The 22318-nt window shown below is 46.0% G+C and overlaps 1 protein-coding gene across 1 annotated transcript in view; it reads right to left on the bottom strand.

Moving 5' to 3' along the window:
- The window catches only part of ext1b (exostosin glycosyltransferase 1b), an 86782-nt gene extending 71185 nt beyond the window's left edge, over positions 1–15597 (bottom strand). The window contains exon 1 of the mRNA XM_086136419.1: positions 13739–15597. Coding sequence (XP_085992545.1) covers positions 13739–14679 — 941 coding nt within the window. The 5' untranslated portion in view covers positions 14680–15597. The remainder of the gene's footprint in view (positions 1–13738) is intronic.
- Positions 15598–22318: the final 6721 nt, after the last annotated feature.

Raw genomic sequence — 22318 nt, 5'->3', positions numbered from 1 at the left:
CAAATTCAAATACTGAATCCATAAGGGGGGGGGGGGAGATTAAGAGGAATTCCTGCAGCTGCAGGAGAGGTTCTGATTTATTTAGGTCGAGTGATTTAAAATGGAATAGGCACAGCACATGAAGCGGCTTCAGTGATGCTATGGCTAAGTCAAATGGCGGCGGAGTTCTCAGATCTCTTTGCCTCCGCTTTTTTTGTTTTGTTCTTTTTTTTAAAATTTTTTTTTTTGGAAGCAATGTGTGTTGTCTTTCCCAAAAGCCGTCGCGCAGTCCCTCCAAAAAGCTTATGAGCATCCAGAAAAGGACACCGCCGGCTTTGAGGCTCATTTGGTCTCGCTCCATCCTCCACGTTAAATGCAATTTAGTGAATAATGAATCGCCTCTGCTCCGCACACGAGTAAATTCACTCAGCCTTCAACCCAAAACAGACGCCTGTAAGGTAGCTCGCAGAGGCTGGAAGAGATTCAAATGGAGATGTTCCCCCCATGTCACAGGCAGAAAGAAATCTGATGCCTTCATGTTGTTGAGCAAAATTATGACAAGTATTTTTCAAAACCACTTCCTGCTTTTGTGTCTAAGAATCATGGGATCCAAAGTGACCTGATCTTTTTTTTGGTGCCGAGCAAAAACGGTTGGATAATCATGAGCGTATTGACCCATTTGCGGCTGTTGAGCGGTCAACCAATTTAGCATTTAGCATTAGCCAACACAATAGCGCAACTGTCAGTCACCAGATAGATGAGCGATGTTCTGACTTGTTTTTTTTTTTTCATTCCGTCTATCGAAGGATCGATTCCTCTGCTTGAAGCAGCCCCCGTATAGTTGCGCGGCGAACAAAAGCAAGCTAATCGACATTTTCCACCGGTCTGAACCTAGCATAACAGCGCAAAATCTATCAAATTAGCACTCTCAGTGCGCCTTTTGTTAGATTTTTTCCCCCATTTTAAAATACTCTCATTCAATGACATTGCGCCTATTATTACGGTGGGCATAATGGTGCGTAAAATACGGCAGGTAAAGTCCACCGGCTGCCCTTTTCGTACATGAAAGAAGCACTGCTCTAGGGATGCATAGCTAATGTGTGTGTGACCACACAGGCTCGTAGGAGTATTAAAAAATAAAATACATCAGGACTCTGCACGCTGATGCATTATTCATGTTCTGTAGCTTCAGGAGGTTCCACATGAGTGACCACAGTTTGTGCTGGAATTTTTTTTTCCCACCCAAAACACACTGCTGAGTACACAGGACGGATGGCTTGAGTCTTGTGTTGATATACTGAGGAAGACCCGAGTTGCGCGAAGGCGTAAAGAGGACGTTCGATGAGGAAGGAAAAAAAAAAGTCGAGAATCAGTCCTACTTCGTTAAAAGGAAAGAAACTGGCCTAGCACCAGCGCATGCACGCAAGCAAATTCCCGCAAAGCCAGTAGAGTAAACCTAGCACATACTTGTCTGGATTTCTGTCTGTCCTCTTGCCGCTACAGTGTAAGCAATCCTGAAAACTAAATACATACACTTCCCGACTCAACCTGAAACACTCGCCAACAGTCTGCATCACCAGAAGTTATGAGCAAAAGCTCTCCCGATTCCCCTGAAAATTCATCAATCCCACGGTAGGGGATACAAGTCTCTTTAGAGACGGCGAGCTACGTCGCTGTGGGCAAATACTCCCAAGTCACCAGATACTCCCGAAAACCGCAGACGAGCAAACAGAAGGGCTTCCCTTTGACACATGCACACACACATCAGGATAATCTCTGGAGAATTTGACCTTTTACCTCAATATAAAAAGGAATGACATTGAACACGCATTGCAAACCACCACCGGCTAAATAAGCAACCCCCCCCCTCCTTAAAAAAATCCTGTGACAGTCAGGAAGTGATGTGTGATGATTTTTTTAAACCCACAGCGTATGCACTCATCTTAACATTATGGTTGGTTTTATTTATTTTGAAAAGTTACTTTTCCTTTTTAAAAATCAAAGGCAATAGCACATTCCAAGGTGAGGAATGACGGCATTTTCCTTCAGACGGGAAGGTCAGTTAAATCACTTTCTATAAGCATATTCAGAGACTGGGCAGGAAAATTAATGTTCAGGAAAGCAGGCGGTGCGCAGAGAGGATGAATGCACCTCTGGAGACAACCGGGCAGAATACCAAGTCGAGAATGCTTTGACAAATACAATTAGCGGGAATGGGTACAACGCGGTGCCTTCGTCGTCACGCAATTATGCGCCATCTTAATTTGAGCTAACGCGGGGCGGAACATAGACAGGTTGCTCCTCAGCAGTCCGATGCCATTTGGCGTTCATTTGTAGCGATTTGGCCATTTTTGGTATGTCTGAATTTGACGTCAGGAGAATTTCAAGGTGCTTTCGCTGCCAAATGTGACGAAAAGTGAAATCCTCGGGGAAGTCCCCACCAGTGAGGAATCCTGAACTATCATGTGTATGATAAATCCTGAGATGTACCGTGTCATGTAGTAAACCTTTCACAAATTAAAAGCATTTTTGGATGACAAGAATTGAACCCTGACAGTTTCACAACTGGCAAATGAATGGCGCAATAACGCCGATAAGGAATCCTACCGGAAAATCCTACTCCCGTCACTAACCCACGAAAGACAAAAAAAATAAAATAAAAAATGCATTCGAATGATTGCAGCGTCACATGTGAACGCATCATACATTGTTTTTTCATCTCCTTGGCCATCCCACATTTGCAGACGTTTCCCGTGGCAGCGGTTTGATGAAGGAGGTTTTTTCTCGGATGGAACACCGATTTATTTGAACATCTCTGTGATCCGAACATGTTTTCTGCCGCCGCTGATTTCGCATCCCCGCACGTTTCGACAAAACGACATGTCCTGGTGACAGCTGCGACAAAGCAACACACTTTTGGATCAACAAAGTGCTTCTTCCCCCCACCCACCCTCACTTTTCTGGCTTCTGGATGCCACTTGACGCCCGTGTGAAAGACAAACAAGTTTCTTTGATAACAAAGCTGGTCGCGTGTCACTCTCTCGCACTCCGAGGCGCCCACATGAACGTAAAAAATAAATTCCGAGATGGGCACCGGCATGTATTCGGGTCTTCGTGGCAACATGCAACACCATTCCTGGGAGTCTGTTCGGTACCTTTTGACTAAAGAATGATCAGAGAGCCTTCCTGGCATCGTTTACGTTGCTTTGATGACAGGAAAGCGTTAAGACACACGCCAGCAGTTCACACCCACGGACACGCCGTTACAAACACAAAGAAATTTGCAGCTTTTGGAATCAAGAGACACCGATAGAAACAAGTGGAAACGTTTAAGATGGACTCAGGAGTGGGGGGGGGGGGGGAGAAGAAAAAAAAAAAAGAAATGCCACCACATATCAAACCACAGTGGAAATGACTCATACGCTGAAAAATGTTTCCATCTGTGATGTCATGAAATCGTGCAGACGCTCTGCTTAAAAAAAAAAAAAAAAAAAAAAGCCGGGTCTTGAGAATCTTTTTTTTTTCTCGATACAACATGGAGAGCTTGTTTATGTGGGGGGCCTTTTAGACTGGGGGGGGCGTGACGAGGTAAAATTGCGAGCCGAGAAAAAAAAAACAGAAGAGCGGGATTGACTCATGAGGAGTGTGGGTGTTAATTTTGAATATCCCGAGTCCCCACCAGTGGCTACACTTTGCCCCCCCTCCCCCAAGCCTAAAATGAGCGCATATTCCTTCCGCATGTTCTGAAAAGGAGGCCCCATCAAGCTCATGAATAAATCGCATTGCAAGTGAACCACTGAACAAGCTGCCAAGGCAACTGGGAAAACCCTGATAAGCCAAAAAAAAAAAAAAAAAAGACTTCCTTCCTCTTTAAGGCCAATCACGGACCCAAGCTATCCTCTGTGGGACCAGATGCTTTATTCAGCCAACCCCCTTCCTCCTCCCCTTGTTTATTTTGACTTATCCATCGATCCGTGAAGTGCGATGGAATCCGCCAAACGAAAAAGCCCGGCTCGGTGGCCGACAATGTGCGAGCGGCCATTGTCGGGCGGGTCGATTTGCACGGGGCCCAGGAAAGCCAAAGGCAAAAAGGGGGAAAAAGTAAGCAACGCCAGCCAAAGTTTCGGATGGAGAGGGCGTGACACCGAGCCATTTGGTGGAGGGCTGCGATGTCAACAAGGCGCAAGTGTTTCCTCAGAAAGAGAGTAAACTTTTAACACAAAAGGACCCCATTGCAACTGTTTACACCCGGAGAGTGGAAGTCAAACTGAGTCATAAAGCACGAAGAACCAGCCCCGGGGGGGGTAATGGCTCTATAGCCCCTCCATCAGCCTGCCAGGCAGCCCGATCTGCACCAACAAAACACTCTCTCTGCTTCAAGCCTCGGCCCCTTAAACTTTGAGCCGTGCGCACATTCTTCAGTGACATAATGCTTTTTTAAGAAGCTATTACCCTCTTCAACTCAACCCCCCCCCCGGCCCCCCCTCCCCCATCACCGTTACCTGACTCAGATTCCCCCTCTTCCGCCAATTGCGATTTGAATATGAATACCAGCAACAGGGCTCACGTGTTTGTTTTTCAACTCTTGAGGTGGTGAGAAATGAGAGAAGGAGGTCAAACGTGCGAAGTGACGTCAAGGACCCGCCGCCATTGATGTGCCCGTCGGTAAATGTATGCCAAATTGTCTCCTGAGGCCATAAAAGCTGCCATTTGGAGGGGGGGGGGGGGTTCGCAAAAAGACTTCAAGGCCTTTAAGGTCTTATTTTGAAGGAGGTTTTAGAACTTGCGCCTGTGGCAAACCAATTGGATGTAGGCCATCTTTTCTGGCCACTGCCCCCTTTTGATGAGATAATTCTGGTCAGGTACTCCACAGTGGCAGTCACTCAGGAAGAGCCACAAACCCCCCTTGGAGCTGCGGTGACTCCCCCCCACCCCCCCCCCCCCCCCCCCGCTTTCTCTCACGAACTCACCTCACCCTCTCACGCGATGAACCCAGCGGTCCCGCGGCAGAAAAATCAAAACATCCTCATTTAGGTGCGGCAAATGTGTTTGGTTTTAATCACGGGGGGGGGGGGGGGTGCGACTTAGGGAGAATGTCAGCGGTGATCCATGGGACTTGCTGGCATGTTGGATTGACACTCAACAAAATATGCACTCGGAGCGACGTGGCCCCTTTCTTAGCGTGTCCAATTCCGCAGGGAGAAAGTGGAGACGTTTTAAGACGATGTCTTTCGAAAAGGGGGGGGGGGGGGAAGACAGACGGCAGAACTCGGAGCTCATTTTGCTCGGCAACCACGCCATGTCTTTTAATCTCTTTCTGGGAGAGATTTTAATGGGGAGCTGATCACCTGTCTCTTCTGATCATTACTTTTCTCTCACCCCCTTTTTTTTTTTTGGGACTGCTTCAAAAAAGTAACTACTCCTCTTGTGCCTGTTTTCATCCGATCCATATCATGTTATCAGCGTGAGCTGAAAGACAAGACAAGGAGTTCACGTCTGCGGCTGTCTCCTGCTAATTCATTCCTCTGAAGAGCCCCCCCCCCCCCTCCCCACGCCAGTCCTGGAATGAAGCCCTGATGCCTTGGTCTTCATCACGGTTACAGTGTGTTTCCAATTTTCTTTTCCAGATGAAATGCGGTCAGCAAATTATGACTAATGAGCTCTGTCAACTCTCTCATTGATTGTAAATGTATGAAAAAAAAAGATCATTTTGAAACATCGCAAGTGGAGAACTGTAAGGTAGGGGGGGGGGTGCAATATGAAGTCTTCCACAGACTAGTGGGAGCAGAGTTCACTTCCACCCTCAAATTGTTTCCCCGCTCTGACACCCCCCAACCCCCCACCCCCCACCCCCCACACACAGACACAACAGAACCGCAAGCACCTTTGAGGCCAGAGGCGGCTTGGCTGCGCTGGTAATCCCTCAATGAATGTGGGTCACCGAGTGGGGCTTTGCCGTCCTCGCCGAGCAAGGGGACAGACAGCGGGGTCGTGACCCCAGTCGTCCTGGGCGCACTTACACACACACACACACACACAAACACGTGTTCACACGGCCAATGTAGCAAAACAAAGACCCAAACATCGGCCTGTCCATGCACATGGATGGAAAACACAGCGCAGAATACAAAAAAAAAAAAAAAAAAAAAAAAACACGCAAATACATACATAAATAAATAACAAAAATGTAACAATTTAACTCCAACAAACTTCAGATAGTAGGTTATATGCATATTACAAAATCTTGTAGAGTCATTAGGGGTGTTCACACGGCAACTTTTACTCCGGTGTAGCACCGGAGCTGGCCCCCCCCGAAGAGCGTTCACACGTACAAAGTTACACCGGTGTAGCGCGTGAAAACTGCTTAAACCGGAGCAAATTCAACCCTGCTCAGGAGGTGGTTTAAAAATTTACTCCGGAGAAAATGCTAGTTTGCGGGGCAGCACCGATATAAAATGGGACGTGTCAACGCTACAGGGGTAGACTGGCTACGCGTGGGAAGAGTTGATTCCATACGGGTATTGCATAACTTGCATCCTGGGTATTTTGCACTTCTTTCCTTTCTCTCTCGCATCTTTTTATGGTGTCCGATAGACCACAGCGTTGATTTGTCTGGAGAAGTATAAAGAATGGTTTTTCAATATGTCACAAACGAGGCGGGGAAAGGAAATACACTTTACGCATGCGCATGTTTTATTTCCGTATTATTACTATCGTATTGCACGGCCGCAGAAACTGCCGTATCAACGCAAGTGGGGCTGCACTTACTAAAGAGAAGCTGCTAAGTAGCTTTATGTATGAACGCTCCACAAAATTTACACCGGTGTAAGATATATCGCAACAAAATACATCGGTGCAAATGTGTGCCGTGTGAACACCCCTAAGGAGAGACCAAACCAACAACATTTTGGAACACTTGCTAGCTCCATCTCTAAAGACGCATCATGGCTGCTGTCTTGCGTTTTTTGGGGTAAATATTAACTATATGCACCAAGGGCAAACATTGGTTGCTGTTGCCTGTTCATTCTGTTTGATTCTGCAATTTCACTTTGGAATTCTAAACATCACCAAGGGCAAGTATTCTAATGGAAAAACAACTTCTGACAAATTGGCAGAGAGATGAGGAAGACATACTTCCAATATGAGAATCTCAAAACGCCCCGGCATTTCAATTTCAGTTCTCCTTACAATGTTTTTTGCATTAAAAGCTAATTTAGATATTTGAATAAGAAGAAAACTATATCTGACTAATGTTATCGTCAATGTCTACATGTGGCGCTGGACCATAATTGGTAACATCATTCACAAGTTGGTCCATCATTGATTTGAATCCAGGAGAGATTCATTTTATTAGTCAACAAAACTTTTGGAGCAGGACAAAAATATTACATACAGGGCCAGCGTAATCAATTCTAATGTTTTTGTTTGGTGGCATACAAGGACCTGGCCAGATAATAATCAATTAGGATGAAACAGCTTTCCAGCACCATGAACAACAAAAAAACTTTGCGGGGACTCAAAACCCCAAATTTCTTGACAAGAATATTTTTTAAGTCTAAAAACAGCATTCTGATTAATACTGCATTTATGGAAGATGAGCAGGAAAATCTCTTTTTTTTTTCCCTCGTGGGGCGGCCATTTTGCCACTTGCTGTCGACTGAAAATGACATCACAGGTTCCCAGGGCTCAGCCGTGATGTCATCAGAAAGTGGCAAAATGGCCGCCCCCTGTGATGGACTAAAACGGGTGGATTTTTTTGTTGCTTAACTCATACTCCACACGCGTAATATTAATCAGAATGCCCCCGTTTAGACTACTAGAGGCGCAGAGATCATATTTGGGTGCTGACTTCCCCTTTAAAGGAATATGTCAAATACGATAAAATAGCATGCAGCTTTTCAACACACACACACACACATATCAAAGGGTCCTAATGAGGCTGCATGCGACATGCTCAAACTAACTATACGGTGCATCATTAACATTCTCCGTCACAAGGTGATGCGCTATCTAAGGGGGACCAGGCAGTCATGAAATATTCATGATTTATTAATCTGACAACAGGAAAAACAAACATCGGGAGCCCGAGCGGAGTGACATTCTCTCCTGCCAGGCAGAGAGGGAGCAACACGATTGCGTGCTTCTCGCTCGTCATTCCACATCTCCGAGCAAGGGGGGTGGGGGGGGGGGCGCCACGATCGGAAAACGTGGTACTGACATTCAGGTGGGCGCAGCATTTTCACACAAAGAAAAAAAAATTAAAAAAATCAAGCCTGATTTATCGTTTGGAGACGACATGCAAGGCAAACGTCAAACATGCTCGGACATAGTCTTGACAAAGAAGGCGAAAGCGAGGCAAATGTGAGAGTGACGGAATTGAGGAGAGCGAAATAAGCGTCACATAAGCACTTTGGAGAGGATTTCCCTTGAGCAATAACTTTTTTTTCTTTTGCTGATGAAACCGCCGTCATAAAACAAGCAGGTTTGTGTTCCTGTTATTGCCACCTAATGGGAACAAATTCAATGCGCCGTTTTCTGGGCCAATTTCTCAACCCACTCCAACTATGTGAGCCAAAGTATCCGTCATATCTCACTCGCTTTTGCCACTACACAAATTCCCTCTTGACATTTCCATTCTCGAAACGTCTCCTTTTTATTCACTTTTCTCGTAACCTCACGCGGCCACGATCGCGGCAGCCTTTCAAGTCGCGCAAAGATAATTCAAGTTTAAAACGCTCGCAAAGCAATTAGGAACGCGCCACTGTTCTTAGATCGAACGCGAGCGCTTGGCATTTTATTTTATTTTTTGTCATTGCCTTCTTGCAATTGTGCTTTACTTTCACCAAAATTTTTATAACCCTCCCCCTTGAACATGGCATTAGTTTCACTTACAGCATGTTCGACGGCATGTGCTCCTAACTGTATTATCACACATTTAAATGTGGCCTAAGCCTCTCATGTGACGACATGGCACCTCAGGCCACTTCAAGTGCGTTGCTCGTCTCACTCACAGACATTGAAATGGCACCGTTGCCGCATCCACGGCCATTTAATTTATGCAACTTTTACAAATCTTTCCGTTTTAGGGACCTTTTGCAGGGAGTAGCAAAGCATTCCCAAAACAGCTGCGTACAAGGGGACTCGTAATTAATGTAGGGCCAATGTGTCCGATAAAAATGAAGTGCATATGCCGCCGTACGAAGAATAATGAACACGTGTAGACGCGTAATTACTGTCGAAGCCTCGAGACATTTTAAAGGGGGGAGGTGGGGGGGTTGAATTTAATCACCGGTTCTCGAGGGCTGCTCGACTCAATGCCCCGCCGATGCGGCGGACGCAAGTCATATCATAACAGACGAGATGCATAATCGGCGACTTGAAAGCAGTCGAAGCCAGAACGTTTTTCGCATCGCTTCCCCGGCGTGAGTGGATTTCCTGCACGGTCACACTTTAAATTTTGTTTTGTTTTGTTTTTTCACGGCGAGCCCGCCCGTCCGTGCTCATTTACGACCACCTGTGCAATTGGTAGCTTGCGAGAATCTGCGAGCAGGCTCGATGATCAAGAGGGTGTGTGCGGTTATTTATGACCCAAACGTCCAAAACTTGATTCGCGCCTTGCGCGCACATCGCGAGCATCCGTGGGGAGTGTTTTGGAGAAAATCTCTTTTTTTTTTTTGCGTCGTTTTGGGGCGTGTCTGATCCAGCAGACGTTTTCAAAGGTCAGCGGGGGGGGGGGGGGGGGGGGGGGGATGGTGCCGGTATGGTCAAGCATGTGTCGTTACTGCTGCTGCAAAAAGGATCGCAAAGCGCAAATGTACAGCACGTGTTCAGTTCAGACTATACATTTCACTCCCTCCGTCTTTACGCCAGCGACGGGGAATCAAGCCGCAGTCAAATATAGAGCCACGTATATAGTCCGAGCTCTCTCGTCAACAACGAACAGCTGTTTGGACGGGTGCGTGCAGTCACCCCCCCCCCCCCCCCGAGTCTGCGAGGCAGCATCTTTGCACGGCGTTGGCCTCCTCACCCGCAGGCTGTTGGATGCGCTATAAAAAAAAAAAAATCTATTTGACTTAAGAAGGCCGTGTCAAGGTTCCTGCACCGGGTGGGCTGACGACCAAGCGAGTTTAGGTCACATTCAAACGGAAAGCTTTGGTTGATTCAATTCACGCAACCGACCCCCCAAAAAAAACAGGAAATACAAAAGATAGTTACAAAAAGTACTGGGCTGCATGTTAACTGCACTGGCAAGAAATACTTGGCGCTAATGAAATGTAACCACAAGCAATGCAAAGATTTCTGAAACAAGTGTGTGTGGGGGTGGGGGGGGGGGGTGCACACGGCATAAAACTATAAAAGCAGCAATTGGCTTAATTCAGTTTTGAATGGAAACAGCAGTCGAGCAGGACATTGTTGCCGCAATTGAGATGGAAAAACTCGCAGGAGACTTATAAAAATAAATTCACCGCCAGCTGCACTCCATGCAAACGTTTGCCAGATTCAGATGAATCCATCCGCCCAAAAGATTCAATTCACTTTATGACTCACCAATCGGATCATTCGATGATCCAAAGGCGGAGAGGGGGAACAAGCATATGTGATTGTTTGAGAGAGGATGGGAAAAAGACAATGTATGGAGTGACAACTGCGCGCTTGTGCGCTCTGGGCTAGGAGCTCTTCCTGACGCGTGACAGGCTAGGCTGCGAAGAAGAATAGGAGGTTTTGGAGCTCAGATCAAGTTCCATGAGTCATTTACCGCACGTTCCTTCAAGCAGCACGGTTCAATTTGCCACTGAACATCTCCTGGATTTCACGTGCACATCGGTTGCTTTGTTAGCTACGTAAATAGCCTCACATCATGCTAGCCCAACACAGTTGAACAAATCGAAACGGCGAAAACGCGACATTATCGTCGAACAGAAAAGAGGAAACGGCTAAAGTGTCTTCCCGGGAGACCCGAAAGCAGGGGTGCCCAAACCTTTTGGACCCAAGATTGACTTTTCGATCAAGCAACCTCCCGCGATCGACGCACGCACGCCATGATGAGCAACAGCCTGACACGGAGGCATGTGACGCACTTTTAGCAGCCCGTTAACCATCGTAGCTCACACGTACCGTTTTAAAATGCTTCCCTCGGCCCTCCAGATTCCGATTCTTTGCCCGTGCCCTCGGTCAACTGTACACGAAACAAACTCTGAATGAGAATAACGAGAACGATAAAAGATATAGCGCAACAGCTCTGATCACAAGCTGCAATTGCGGACTGCTGAGCGCCAACAACTTTCGGTGACGCAGTTCACGCGGCATCGTAGGTTAAAGATTTGCCCTGCTTTATTTTATTTTATTTTTTTAAATACTTTTTGGGAAAATGAGACTGATAGGATGATGAACATGCAGTGTACATTAACACACACAAAAATATTACTAACATGCACAAAGAAACACAAATGCTTGTTTGTTTGTTTTTTTCTCCTCTCCACCCCTCGCGATCGACTCGGGATCAGTCCGCGATCTACCTGTCGATCGCGATCGACATAATGGGCACTCGTGCTTTAAGGCTTTGACGATGCAGAAATGTAATTCATCAACTTCAATGGCGTGCGGAGGTAGAACATCTTCAGTGAGGTGACCAGGGTGACCCCGCGGCTCACTAAGAAACGGCCAGAAGATGACATATCGATTCCGCCCAAAAGGTGCAAACGTAAACAAACCGTCTTAATTAACACAACACAAAAATCGGAATTACCCCCTCGATGCTAGCCACGTAGCTCCACCCCTGACATTACCCTTAAAGTCACTTTTTTTTCCCCCTGACCAATCAGTGAACAGTCCCGAGTCTCGCGCTGCTCTAACTTTGAAGGTGCCACACCATTTAGCAAACAGATGGGTGGGCCGGGAGCCATTATTTCTATGATTGGTGTCCTTCACCGACTTTAGACATCGGAAACTTCTCTGCTTGTTGGGAACATGACTCAACTCTCTCTTAAGTCCAACATGTATGGACAGGATTTTTTTTCCCCTTCCTGCCGACTTACCATCCAAACACAGAGCTCCGACAACGGCACAGCAAGCAAACGCTCCCACCATTGTGCCACTTAGCATGTTTACACAGATCCGAACACCTCATGGGATGCCTCGATACCATTATGGTGTGCGGCAAAAAAAAAAAAAAAGTTTCTCAGCCACACTAGCGTATTACGTAAATATCTACAAAACCACCTCAGCTGTCCCTTTAATGCGGCCGCCAATTCAAAGCTGCGGCTTTCATTGCTTCCAAGCTTATGTCTGGCTCACACTCCGGAATTTCAGTCCTATTTTTTTTTTTGCCCCAGAATGAAATGCCGAAATCGTTATTTGTGATTCCAAGACGACCCTTTTCCAATACTTTCTCAACTTTTTTCCCCTGAACCTTGACGGAGTGCGCGTGTGCACGCCCACAAGGCACGACGTCAGGCAAGTGATGTTATCACTGGCCTGAGTTTATCCAGGCCTTAAAAAGGGCGGAGGATCCCCAGATTGATAAATGCAGATCAAACCGAGGTCTTGCAGACAAGGGGCGCTTGACAGCGCCGCTCCTCCTGCAAAACACCCCCCCCCCCCCCCCACTCACAATCCAACCCTCCTGCACCCAAAATACAACAGCTGTCGGGAATCATTATCACCTAGACATATAATCAACTAAGACCGGGGCCCGACTGGAAAAGACGACACTATCAAACGAAAAAGCACGAGTGATTTACTTTGTGCTAAATACTTTCACGACTGAGTCCAACATGTTCACACGCACACATACCAGACTCCCCCCAACCACAGAAGGATGCTGATGTCGGGAAGAAAAGGGGGGGGGGGCGCTAATTAAGTTGGAAGAGTTACAGTGATCCCTCGCTATTTCGCGGTTCGTTTATCGCGGCTTCGGTGCATCACGGATTTTTTCAAACATTCATAAAAAAAATATATATATATATATATATATATATATATATATTTTTTTTTTTTAAGTCCGCAAAAATCAGTGTCTAAGTGTTGTTTACTATGCGTGCTAATGTGTGAGCACTCTGCTCAAGCGCGGAAGGTCCATGCGTTCACAACATGGGCGCGCAGGCGAGTGTATGTGTGTTGCTGAGCGAAAGAGAGAGAGAGACTTATCAGAACCAAAGCAGGTCTCTCCATCCTTAATTGTCTAAACAACCTTAATTGACTAATCATAAACACCTCTGCTGCATGCCTGCAGGATCGCTGGCCTGTGTGTGTGTGTGCGTGCATATGTGTGTTAGTGCGCTCTGCTCAAGCGCAAAGGCCCATGTGGGGCATTTTTTATATATACTGTATGCGTGTTAATTGGTCGCTACTTCGCGGGTTTTCGTATATCGCGGGTGGTTTTGGTCCCCATTAACCGCGATAACGAGGGATTACTGTATTTTACAGTTTCATATTACCCGGAGTGGGTGAGAATGACAACTTCCCCTTTTACAATCTGATTTTGTTGTCAAATGTATTGATCGAGACGCTGGTTTCTAAAGTGACAGCTTTAATTAAAAAATGGCTGAAACGTCTTTCCGGCGCAAATTTAAACACTTGTCTTTCCCCCTTCCCCAACCACATCTGGTTTTTGACAGATTTCCCGTTTTTGTTTTGACGAGTGTGATAAATGCACTTAAATTTGATGGTGAAAAAAAAAAAAAAACAGAACGGGGTCTGACACTGCGAACTATGAGACAAACGAGCCACCGTAAACATGAAGTGACAACTCTCGGTTTACCTGTCATACTCTGCGTTGTCCTTGTCACAGCGCGCGTCCTTGTGCTTCTGCCAGTCTTTGCCGTGCTTGCAGGTGGTGAGCAGCACCACATCCTCCGCATTGTGCACATGATATAAGGCATTCCTGGTGTCCGAACCGATACCGGTCAGGTAGCGCTTCCCCTTGAAGACGAGCATGTACTTTCGAAAAGGTGGGATGGAGTTGAATTTCAGGAATCCCCTCTCGCCGCCGGTCCTCGGGTGCTCCTTGGGGTAAAGAGGGATGGAAACGTCAAAGTTGGGTCTGAAGTTCTCGGTGCCGATACTGGCCTTGGCCAGCATCGCTTGGCCGATGTCGAAGCCCAAGTCTTCCGTGTAGTCCGGCCACGTCCCGGAATATAAATTAAATATAAGATGGTTCCTGCCATTGTTCCACAGAGGCAAGTTCTGGATCTTGGTCTTCAGATTGTGGACGTACTGCGGAGACAGCTGGTCCCGGTCAAGGGTGTCCAAACTCAGCACAAACAAACACGCCTGACCGGGGTCCGAAGTGTAAAACCTGGAGCCTTCAATAGTGGACAAAATGTTCTGATAACTCTCCGAGATCTTCTCCCCCTTCTGCTGCGGGTAAACATAAACTTTGAATGCATTCTTTTTACACCGAGAAAAGTCAAAGCATGACTCCATCCTGCAGCGTTTGCCTTTGTAAACACTCGTGTTGACGTCCCGGGCATGCCTCACCGATGCGTGCACGTTATACTCCTCGCTTTCAGTCTGATCCCAGGGCGCGAATGGGTGTAAACGGTCCGAGAAGTGAGGCCACGGGTGATCGGGTCGGTACCCGTGGCGTCTGCTTTCATGCCGGTGCCTGCTCGTCGTTTGAAGCGGAACCGCTCCGAGGTAGAGAAGGGCCAGGCAAGCGCCGGCCGAAAGCAGGATCAGGTAACGTTTTTTGGCCTGCATGTGTCCGGGGAACAGATGCGACTTGCTTCGGAACAAGAACGGCAAAGTGGCCGCAAGTTAGGCTCTCAGCAATCCCGCTTACACGGCTCCATCCTCCGGCTGCCTCCTCCAAGGATCCCCAACCCCCCTTCTGCGAATTCGGTTCCCAAATCCAGCGATTGATACAGCGCATGTGGGCGATTTTAAAAGTCCGCTCCGTTTCTCTCGCGTCTGAAGAGTTCCAGCATGTCGAAGGGTCTTGGCTGCGCCTAAAAAGACGAGTGCCGCCCGAACCCGGCGGGTCGCGAGCTCTTCCGCGGCGCTTCCCCTCACTGTCATTCAGAGCTTTGCAAAAAGGAAAAGTGCCCGTCTGGGAAGTCGCTCCCTACCGGGTAAACAGCAGCGAGGGGTCCCGGTGGGTCCCCTTACGCGGGTAGGTTGACTGCTTGCTTAACTCGATCTCATACATTCAGCGAGACTGGAGAAGCGTAGTCAGCGTTGCCGCCGCGCTCCGTCCCGAACGCCTCGGCGTGGTTCGTTGCTGGGTCTTCTTTTTTTTCTTCTTTTTTTTTTCCACCCCCTCCCGAATCACTCCATGGTTCCCCGGAAAGGTAGACTCGAGAAGAGATGACGCTGCACGACAGGAGCAGTTCAGCGGCACGATCGTAACCTGACGAATCCTGGCATTGCTCCTTTTTTTGGATCTCCAACAAGCTTCAGCCGTCGACCGAGATGCGCTGATAGAAAAACGGAGCTCAGCTGCGGCGCTGTTAAGTTCTCCGCTCGCCAGGGAAAAGGCTGACCTAGCAAAGCGCTGATGCACGGAAACCTCGCCCCCCCCCCTCCTCCAACAATAAAAAGACGGAATTCCTCAGTCCAAGTGACCAATTTCCGACTGCTCAGTTGTTCCGTTTGTTAGTCGCTAACATTCCAATCGCGACACGACTGCAACTGTCGTGACGTCCCATTCACGCTCAGCCCGGCCGCTGATTGGTCCGGCCGAAAGCGGAAGAGGCGGGACTTGGAATGATGCACCCATTCATAACCGGAGTGTTCCGCATGTGCAAATCATCTAATTGAAAAAGCTTGGAGGTTGTTTGGAGAGATGCCAAGGGGCATGACACCCTCCACTGAAACCACAAGTTGCAGTCTGATATGACTCAGGCGTAATGTCTGCGCTCCTGGCCGGATCAAACGTTTGTTTGGTTTTTTTTCACCTTTGTTTTTCCCCTGATACGAGCACATTGACAGTGGTGGGAAGGAACAAAAATATCTCCATTTTCTATTTCGTAGATTTGTCAAATGTTTGTAATTTCCTCTGGTTTTATTTTTCTGAAGACGTTTAACTTTTGCCCTCGCCGTTTTAATATATGGACTTGTTGCTCCTTTGTCAATGATACACTACAAGTCAAAAGTTGAGGAACGCCAACGTTTTCCAGATTTTTTTCAACCGCTCAAACCCAACGAAAAGCTCGAAATGGTACAATAAAAGCAGCATACCAGTGAAAAAGAGTTTTTGGGGAGGGCTCTTCAGATGTTATATATTTTTATATATTTTATTATATAAATATTATATTTTTTCCCCCAGTGTGGAAAGAATGCCACGAGTGTGTTCGCCTACCAAAGTGCATTTAACGAGTCAAAAAATGAGACTCCATTTTTGTTCAGACATCGATTCAATTTCTTTATTAACTTCACAATTGGTTAATTGTTCTGTGCTTTCGTTTCGGATTATAATGAGACACTGAACTGCATGAATGTAATTTGTATTTATTTATTTTTTCACTTTTTTCAACCATAAGATGACAACGGGATGTAAAAAAAAAAAAAGTGAAAACAGAAGTACAGGGAACCATGGTTGAGGTCTCAACTTATTGATTGAGTAACATTTTGGCATTTTATAAGGCGGAAAAAACGGGGGCAGTAGGAGTAATTAATAATGATGCCGCTACACATTTGGAAACAGGCGAGTGAGTTGTCTCTTGTACCTCGAAGACAATTTAATGAATTGCAACACCCCGATAAATCGGTATTTAATAAACAGCACCTTTATTATTTTGGCTGTAAATTGCACTGGTGCACAACTGCACTGAACGATAATGCCAGACACACTATTTTGGCTACCTCATTTAGCCACACGAGAGCGGAAATATTACTCGGTATGGATCGTGCGCACCACCGCAAGCTACGACCACAACGAAGATCTAATTTAGGATAATTACGACCTCGCCGGACTGTGTCAGGCCCAAATAAGCATTACTGTCTTTATGTATAGATATATAAAAAGAGATTTTATTGATCCCATTTCAAAGGCCCCAATGCTGTGTTTGCATCAGGGTGTTATTTTGACCTGCTCGCTTATTCAATTGCGGTACACTTTTGGTCAATAAATGTTTAAACTCATTAAACCGATTTCAGAGCATGAAGCTTTGGAAAGTACTTAAAAGTATTTCCAAGACTTGTCTTTCAATTTTGTGTTGTCTTCATTTCCGATAACATACAAAGCGAAGGAGCAAAATTTCAAGGCGGAGGCGACCCTTACGACAAAGAAATTAATAACCGAGGAGTGCTTCTGGCTGAGTGTCACCATGCTTCATAAAGCCGCATAATCCTCCTCGCTGCTATTTGGTGGCACAATGCTCAGACAGGGCGAAGAGGCCATCCCGGCTTTTTTTATCGGCCAATTAGCTCAGATGAGGGGCGCTAATTAGCAGGGTTGGCTGGGAGGCAGGCCAGGATCCCGTGACTGACCAGCGCTCATGATTGGAATATGTCGGTGACGAAAAAGGTCTGGGTGCCATTCCAAAGGGCTGCTTTTTAGTTCTTGGCTGCCCTTCTTGGCTGCTTTTTTAGTTCTTGGCTACCCTTCTCGTTCCACTCATCCACAATGAAGTCAACAAAAAATGTGAGTGGAATGGAAGATGTTAAGTCGTTGTGACAGGTTCGCGACAACAAATTCACCATGAGAAATTAACGCGTTACTCAATTATGGCTGCTGTTTTCAGTAACTAGTCATCTAACGAGTTGCTATATCTGATATAGAAGTCCGATTCAAGTTACAGTTCGAAAATGAAATGTGTTACTGTGTCACCCCCCCCCCCCCCAAAAAAAAAAACAAGTTGTCAAAATGTACAACCGTTGAAAGTTTACCTTCAACGAAGACGACAGCAGACAGTTGCCACTAGGCTGCGGAAGTCAGTAACATGAAGCGCACCAAATTGAGCCATTTCAGTTTTGACACGCAACCAATCTAATAAGTCAACAAAAAGAAGGTAAAACCTTTGACCAACCAACAGGCGCGAAATTGTAGTGTACATGACGGATCACAGCAATAGTGAAGGGAAAAGACTCATAGCTTCAACAGGGAACCATGATGGGATGAGGCCATCTACGACGTAACGTCTTGGGGAGTGACGTCACAAATGCGCCACGTCACCTTTTCAGCAGCACGGTGGCGTCTCACGTGCACACAATTGAGAAAGGAGAGCCGTTCGAGTTGTCAAAGTGGCAATATCGTCCCTAAAGGGGCGTTTGTGACAGCTAACAACTATCGTCAAAGTGTTAGCTAGCATTAATTCTAAAAAAATAAATAAAATAAAAAATCATCTGTCCTGGTGTTAATAATTCCATCACGGAAAAACAAACAAACAAACAAAAAACCTCCTCCCTTTTCACTCCCACGTTTCTCTCATATTTCTTGTTGGAAATCGGAGGGTGAGTTAACGCAACCACTTGTGAGATCTTGTGAAGTGGACCCTTTGAATAGCCGATTGTCGCATGAAAAAGGTGTGAAAACAACCACGAGGATCCTCGCATTGATGACATTTCCTTTCGGGGGGAAAAAATATTCGACAGGAGCGTGGCGGTTTTATGATAATATGCGAACCTTGGTTTACCTTGATATGAAAGCCTTTTTAGACTTGTTAACATTTCCCTCATTCAGACTTCGATGTGGGATTTGAATGGAATGATATCGAGGATGACTTTTCAAAATAGGAACGCGAGGCAAGAGATCAACATTGAAGCTTTTCTTCCCAGGCATCTGACATGGAGAAAATCTCACCTTGAGATCATCTCAAGTGGTAATACGGCATGTGAGAGTGTTAAGTGAATCGATCATAATAAGTCACCACTTCCTAGCGCAACCTCTTTCATTTAGCATTGATTCACTTTTCCACGATCAATGATGAAACTCAGTCATTAGGACTGAAGGCGTCTATAAAGTTATATATATATATATATATATATATATATATATACACTGATGCACTGCTATAAATAAACCAAACTGTAGCTTAGCAACCATTTATATGCAGGCCATCTTGTCTGATAGGGCTGATTTAAAAAAAAAAATTAAACATTCTTTTAAATCAATAAATGCCCTGCAAATGTTGCTGCTGCCACAGGTATTAATTTCCCATCCATGGTTTGCGTCTAATCCACTATGCTCTATGTGCAGTTATTTCTTAAAATTAGTAAATGAATCAATCCCAAATGGATGTCTCACACTGGAAAATAAAACAATTTACGTAATCTTGGTAAGGGTCATTAGTGGCGTGAAAAATGGTTTGGGAGTTGAGGACACCCCCCCACCTACCATTTATTTTATTGTCCACAGTGTGTCTTTAATATGAGACCTTCTGCCTGAATAATCCCCGCTGGGCTAAGACCACCTTTTCATGCACCTGCTTTTCAATGCCACGTGCCTTGAAACGTGCTCATTGAGCAATCGAGGCATTCCAGAAATAGAAAAGCGTCTACATCATACTGCTTGCTAAGATACGTTTTCGAAACGTTGGCAAATGGGCGAGGGAGATTTGTATTGTTACGAGTTGAGCCGCATACCGTTTGAATAAAGCGATAGGACTGTAACTGCTACGTGGATCTGATAACAAGAATAATTTTAGCCACTTGCTTGGGAAGTATTTAACAGCGCTAAAAAAGCCGGTTAAACGATAACATGGCGTTTTTTTTTTGTTTTTTTTTAAAATCGCATCCATCTTCTTTGTGACGTCAAGAAGCCGTGATGAAAACGTGCATATTCAGGTTGCGGTAAACACATTCCGCGAGGCTGGAAGATAATCTGATGGTTCGGCGAGTTTCAGGCAAAGGGGAAGACAAAACAGTCTTTGAAAGTGCTCAGGCTGCTGCTGATTGGTTGCCGATAAATGGAAACGATGTATGATGTCACCAAGTGGGCCGCGAGTACATCAAGATGACAACGGGCACGAGAGAATGTTTTGCATGCGGGTATGCCAAACACACACTTTTAAGTGTGCTCGGCCATTCTGGTCGTTTTTAACCTTTTCATGCACCAATAATGATAACTTGGAACCTGATAACATGATAAACTGTCCACTGTAGTAGACGCTGTACCTGAAAGGGTTAATAAGATCCCATACAAACAGTTTTTTTTAAACATTTTAACAAAAACAACAATCCTCAGTTTTTCAGTCAACATTCTACACAACTGGGCAAGGCAAGAAAAAAAAAAAAAGAGAAACAATGCGCTGACCACTTAGCCCACCATCCTGCCCACTGCGAGCGACCATCACAATCATCAAAATGCTGAACAACTTTTGTCGGGGCGCAGACCGCCCACATAGCATTCGGCAATATTAAAATCTTTGCGATGGCTCCCCGTGTGATTCCCGATTGAGTTTAAGGCTTTATTATTGGTTTTTAATTCATGTCTTTCTTTACCCTAGCATGTGCATAAACAAAAATAATAATAATAATAAATAAATAAATAAAGCATACCTGGGATTAATTCATTCACTCCCAAAGACGTTTTTAAACGTCTTTTCAGACTTGGTCTAGAATTGGCTGGTACTGAATGAGTTTTAAATGCCTGGATTCTTTAAAAAAAAAAAAACGTGAAAAAAAATCGTCTTTTGCACCGAATGTGTTAAATGGTTTGAAAGCTGACAAAAGCCAATCGCACGGTGACAAACGGGCGACAAGTTTAGGCCCAAAAAAGAGAAAACGTGACAAACGTAGCCGGTGACAAGTGAATGGCAGTCAGTCTGGACTTTCCATTCTCACAACTGCCAGTCTCAGGTATCGCTCCGGGTTACCGAATGCTAAATGGCGCAGCCTCGCCGTACAAAAGTGCCGCTCGACTCTCTGAGCGGGATTGCCTCGTGATCTCGCCCATTCTTTATTTATTTTGAAGTGACCTTTCAGCTCCTGAAACCGAGATGGCTAACGGGCAAACGGAGCTGGGTTTAAAATGTTTGGAGGAGTGGGAGGGAGGATGTCATTTGTTGCCAAAGGACTCTGAATGAGCTGCGTCGAAACTCTGCAATTTTAACCCCACAATCCTTCTGGGACGTGCCAACTGGCAGCCGACAGCAAATGAAGCGTTTTTTTTTTTCCCCGGTAAGATGTAGTGATAGGTTTTTGTCCTCATTAAAACGGAAAGCCCGAGCGCGACCGCTGGCTACCTCATTAGTATTCAACTTCAATCCACTTGAGGTGGATTTCGATTCGAGGGATTTTGGTTGATAGCAGGCCACTGAAGCCGAGCGGAGGATAATGCATCTTGCGATTTTTTATTTTTATTTTTTAAAATGGAAGCCGTTGACGCTTGCTTTTGGAGTTTGCTAATTTAGTGTTTTGAGTCATCCTGGTGTCTTGTCTTGCTGGGGAATTGTTGTTTTTTTAAATATTCGAATAAACACACGCTTCAGCACACTTTCTGCTGAACGTGCCAATCGCTCCGAATTGTCGTCCTCACTCGAGAGCTGCGCCGGGGGTCATTAAATCTACCCATCTGATCAAATCAGCGGCATTCAAAAGGAGCTCACGCTGCTATCATGAATTTCCGAAACTGCTGATGATGTCGTGGGACCAGCTCGACGACAGTGAGGGAAGAATTTTTGCATCCATTCAGAGATCCCCCCCCCCCCCTCTAATTCCCTCTTGGACTATTCTGCACAGTAATCCACTTAATTTACGTATGCAAGCCCCTCCCATATGGATTGACGGATGCGCTCGACTAATCCCACTGACACAGCTCGGGACGTATAGCCTATATAGTCTATTTTCTACGCCTACACCCCAAACGACCGCCCTCCCCGAATTTAGCGATGCAAGCGTCAACACATGCAGATAGTCATCCACACAGTATGATCATCCCGCCGGGCAAATGTCTCCTCTTATTTGGCATTCCCTATGAACCTCGTCTGTCTTTTTCACAATGCGCAAGGGGTGAAGCACATCTGTGCATGGTGAATGTTAATGTCATACCCCCCCCCCCCCCCCGCCTCCCTTGCAGTGTCCACTCTCCTCGGCGCTTTCAACTTGAACCCATCTGCACTCGAGCGACCTGTTTTTCCAAACCGCGTTCGCCGAAGGCTGCTGGCTATTTGCTATTGCACAGGAGCGGTTATTGGCAGGATTATGCGGCCGCCAAATATGAGCGATTTGTTTTTATCAGTTTATTTCCCCGCGTTCTGAAAGTAAGACTATATCAAAGGTCAACGTGTGGTTCTCCAGGAGAAGAAATTCATTCATTTTCTGATTCGCTTAATCTTCACAAGGGTCGGGGGGGGGGGGGTGCTGAAGCCTATCCCAGCCGTCTTCGGGCAGTAGGCGGGGGGGGGGCACCCTGAACCGGTTGCCAGCCAATCGCAGGGCACACACAGACGAACAACCA

The sequence above is a fragment of the Hippocampus guttulatus genome, chromosome 18 (genome assembly GCF_054856545.1).
Source record: "Hippocampus guttulatus isolate MCC_2025c chromosome 18, RoL_Hgut_1.0, whole genome shotgun sequence".
Classification (NCBI taxonomy): domain Eukaryota; kingdom Metazoa; phylum Chordata; class Actinopteri; order Syngnathiformes; family Syngnathidae; genus Hippocampus; species Hippocampus guttulatus.
Note: the sequence above shows the minus strand (reverse complement) of the source record. Positions and strands in the feature narration are given on the sequence as shown.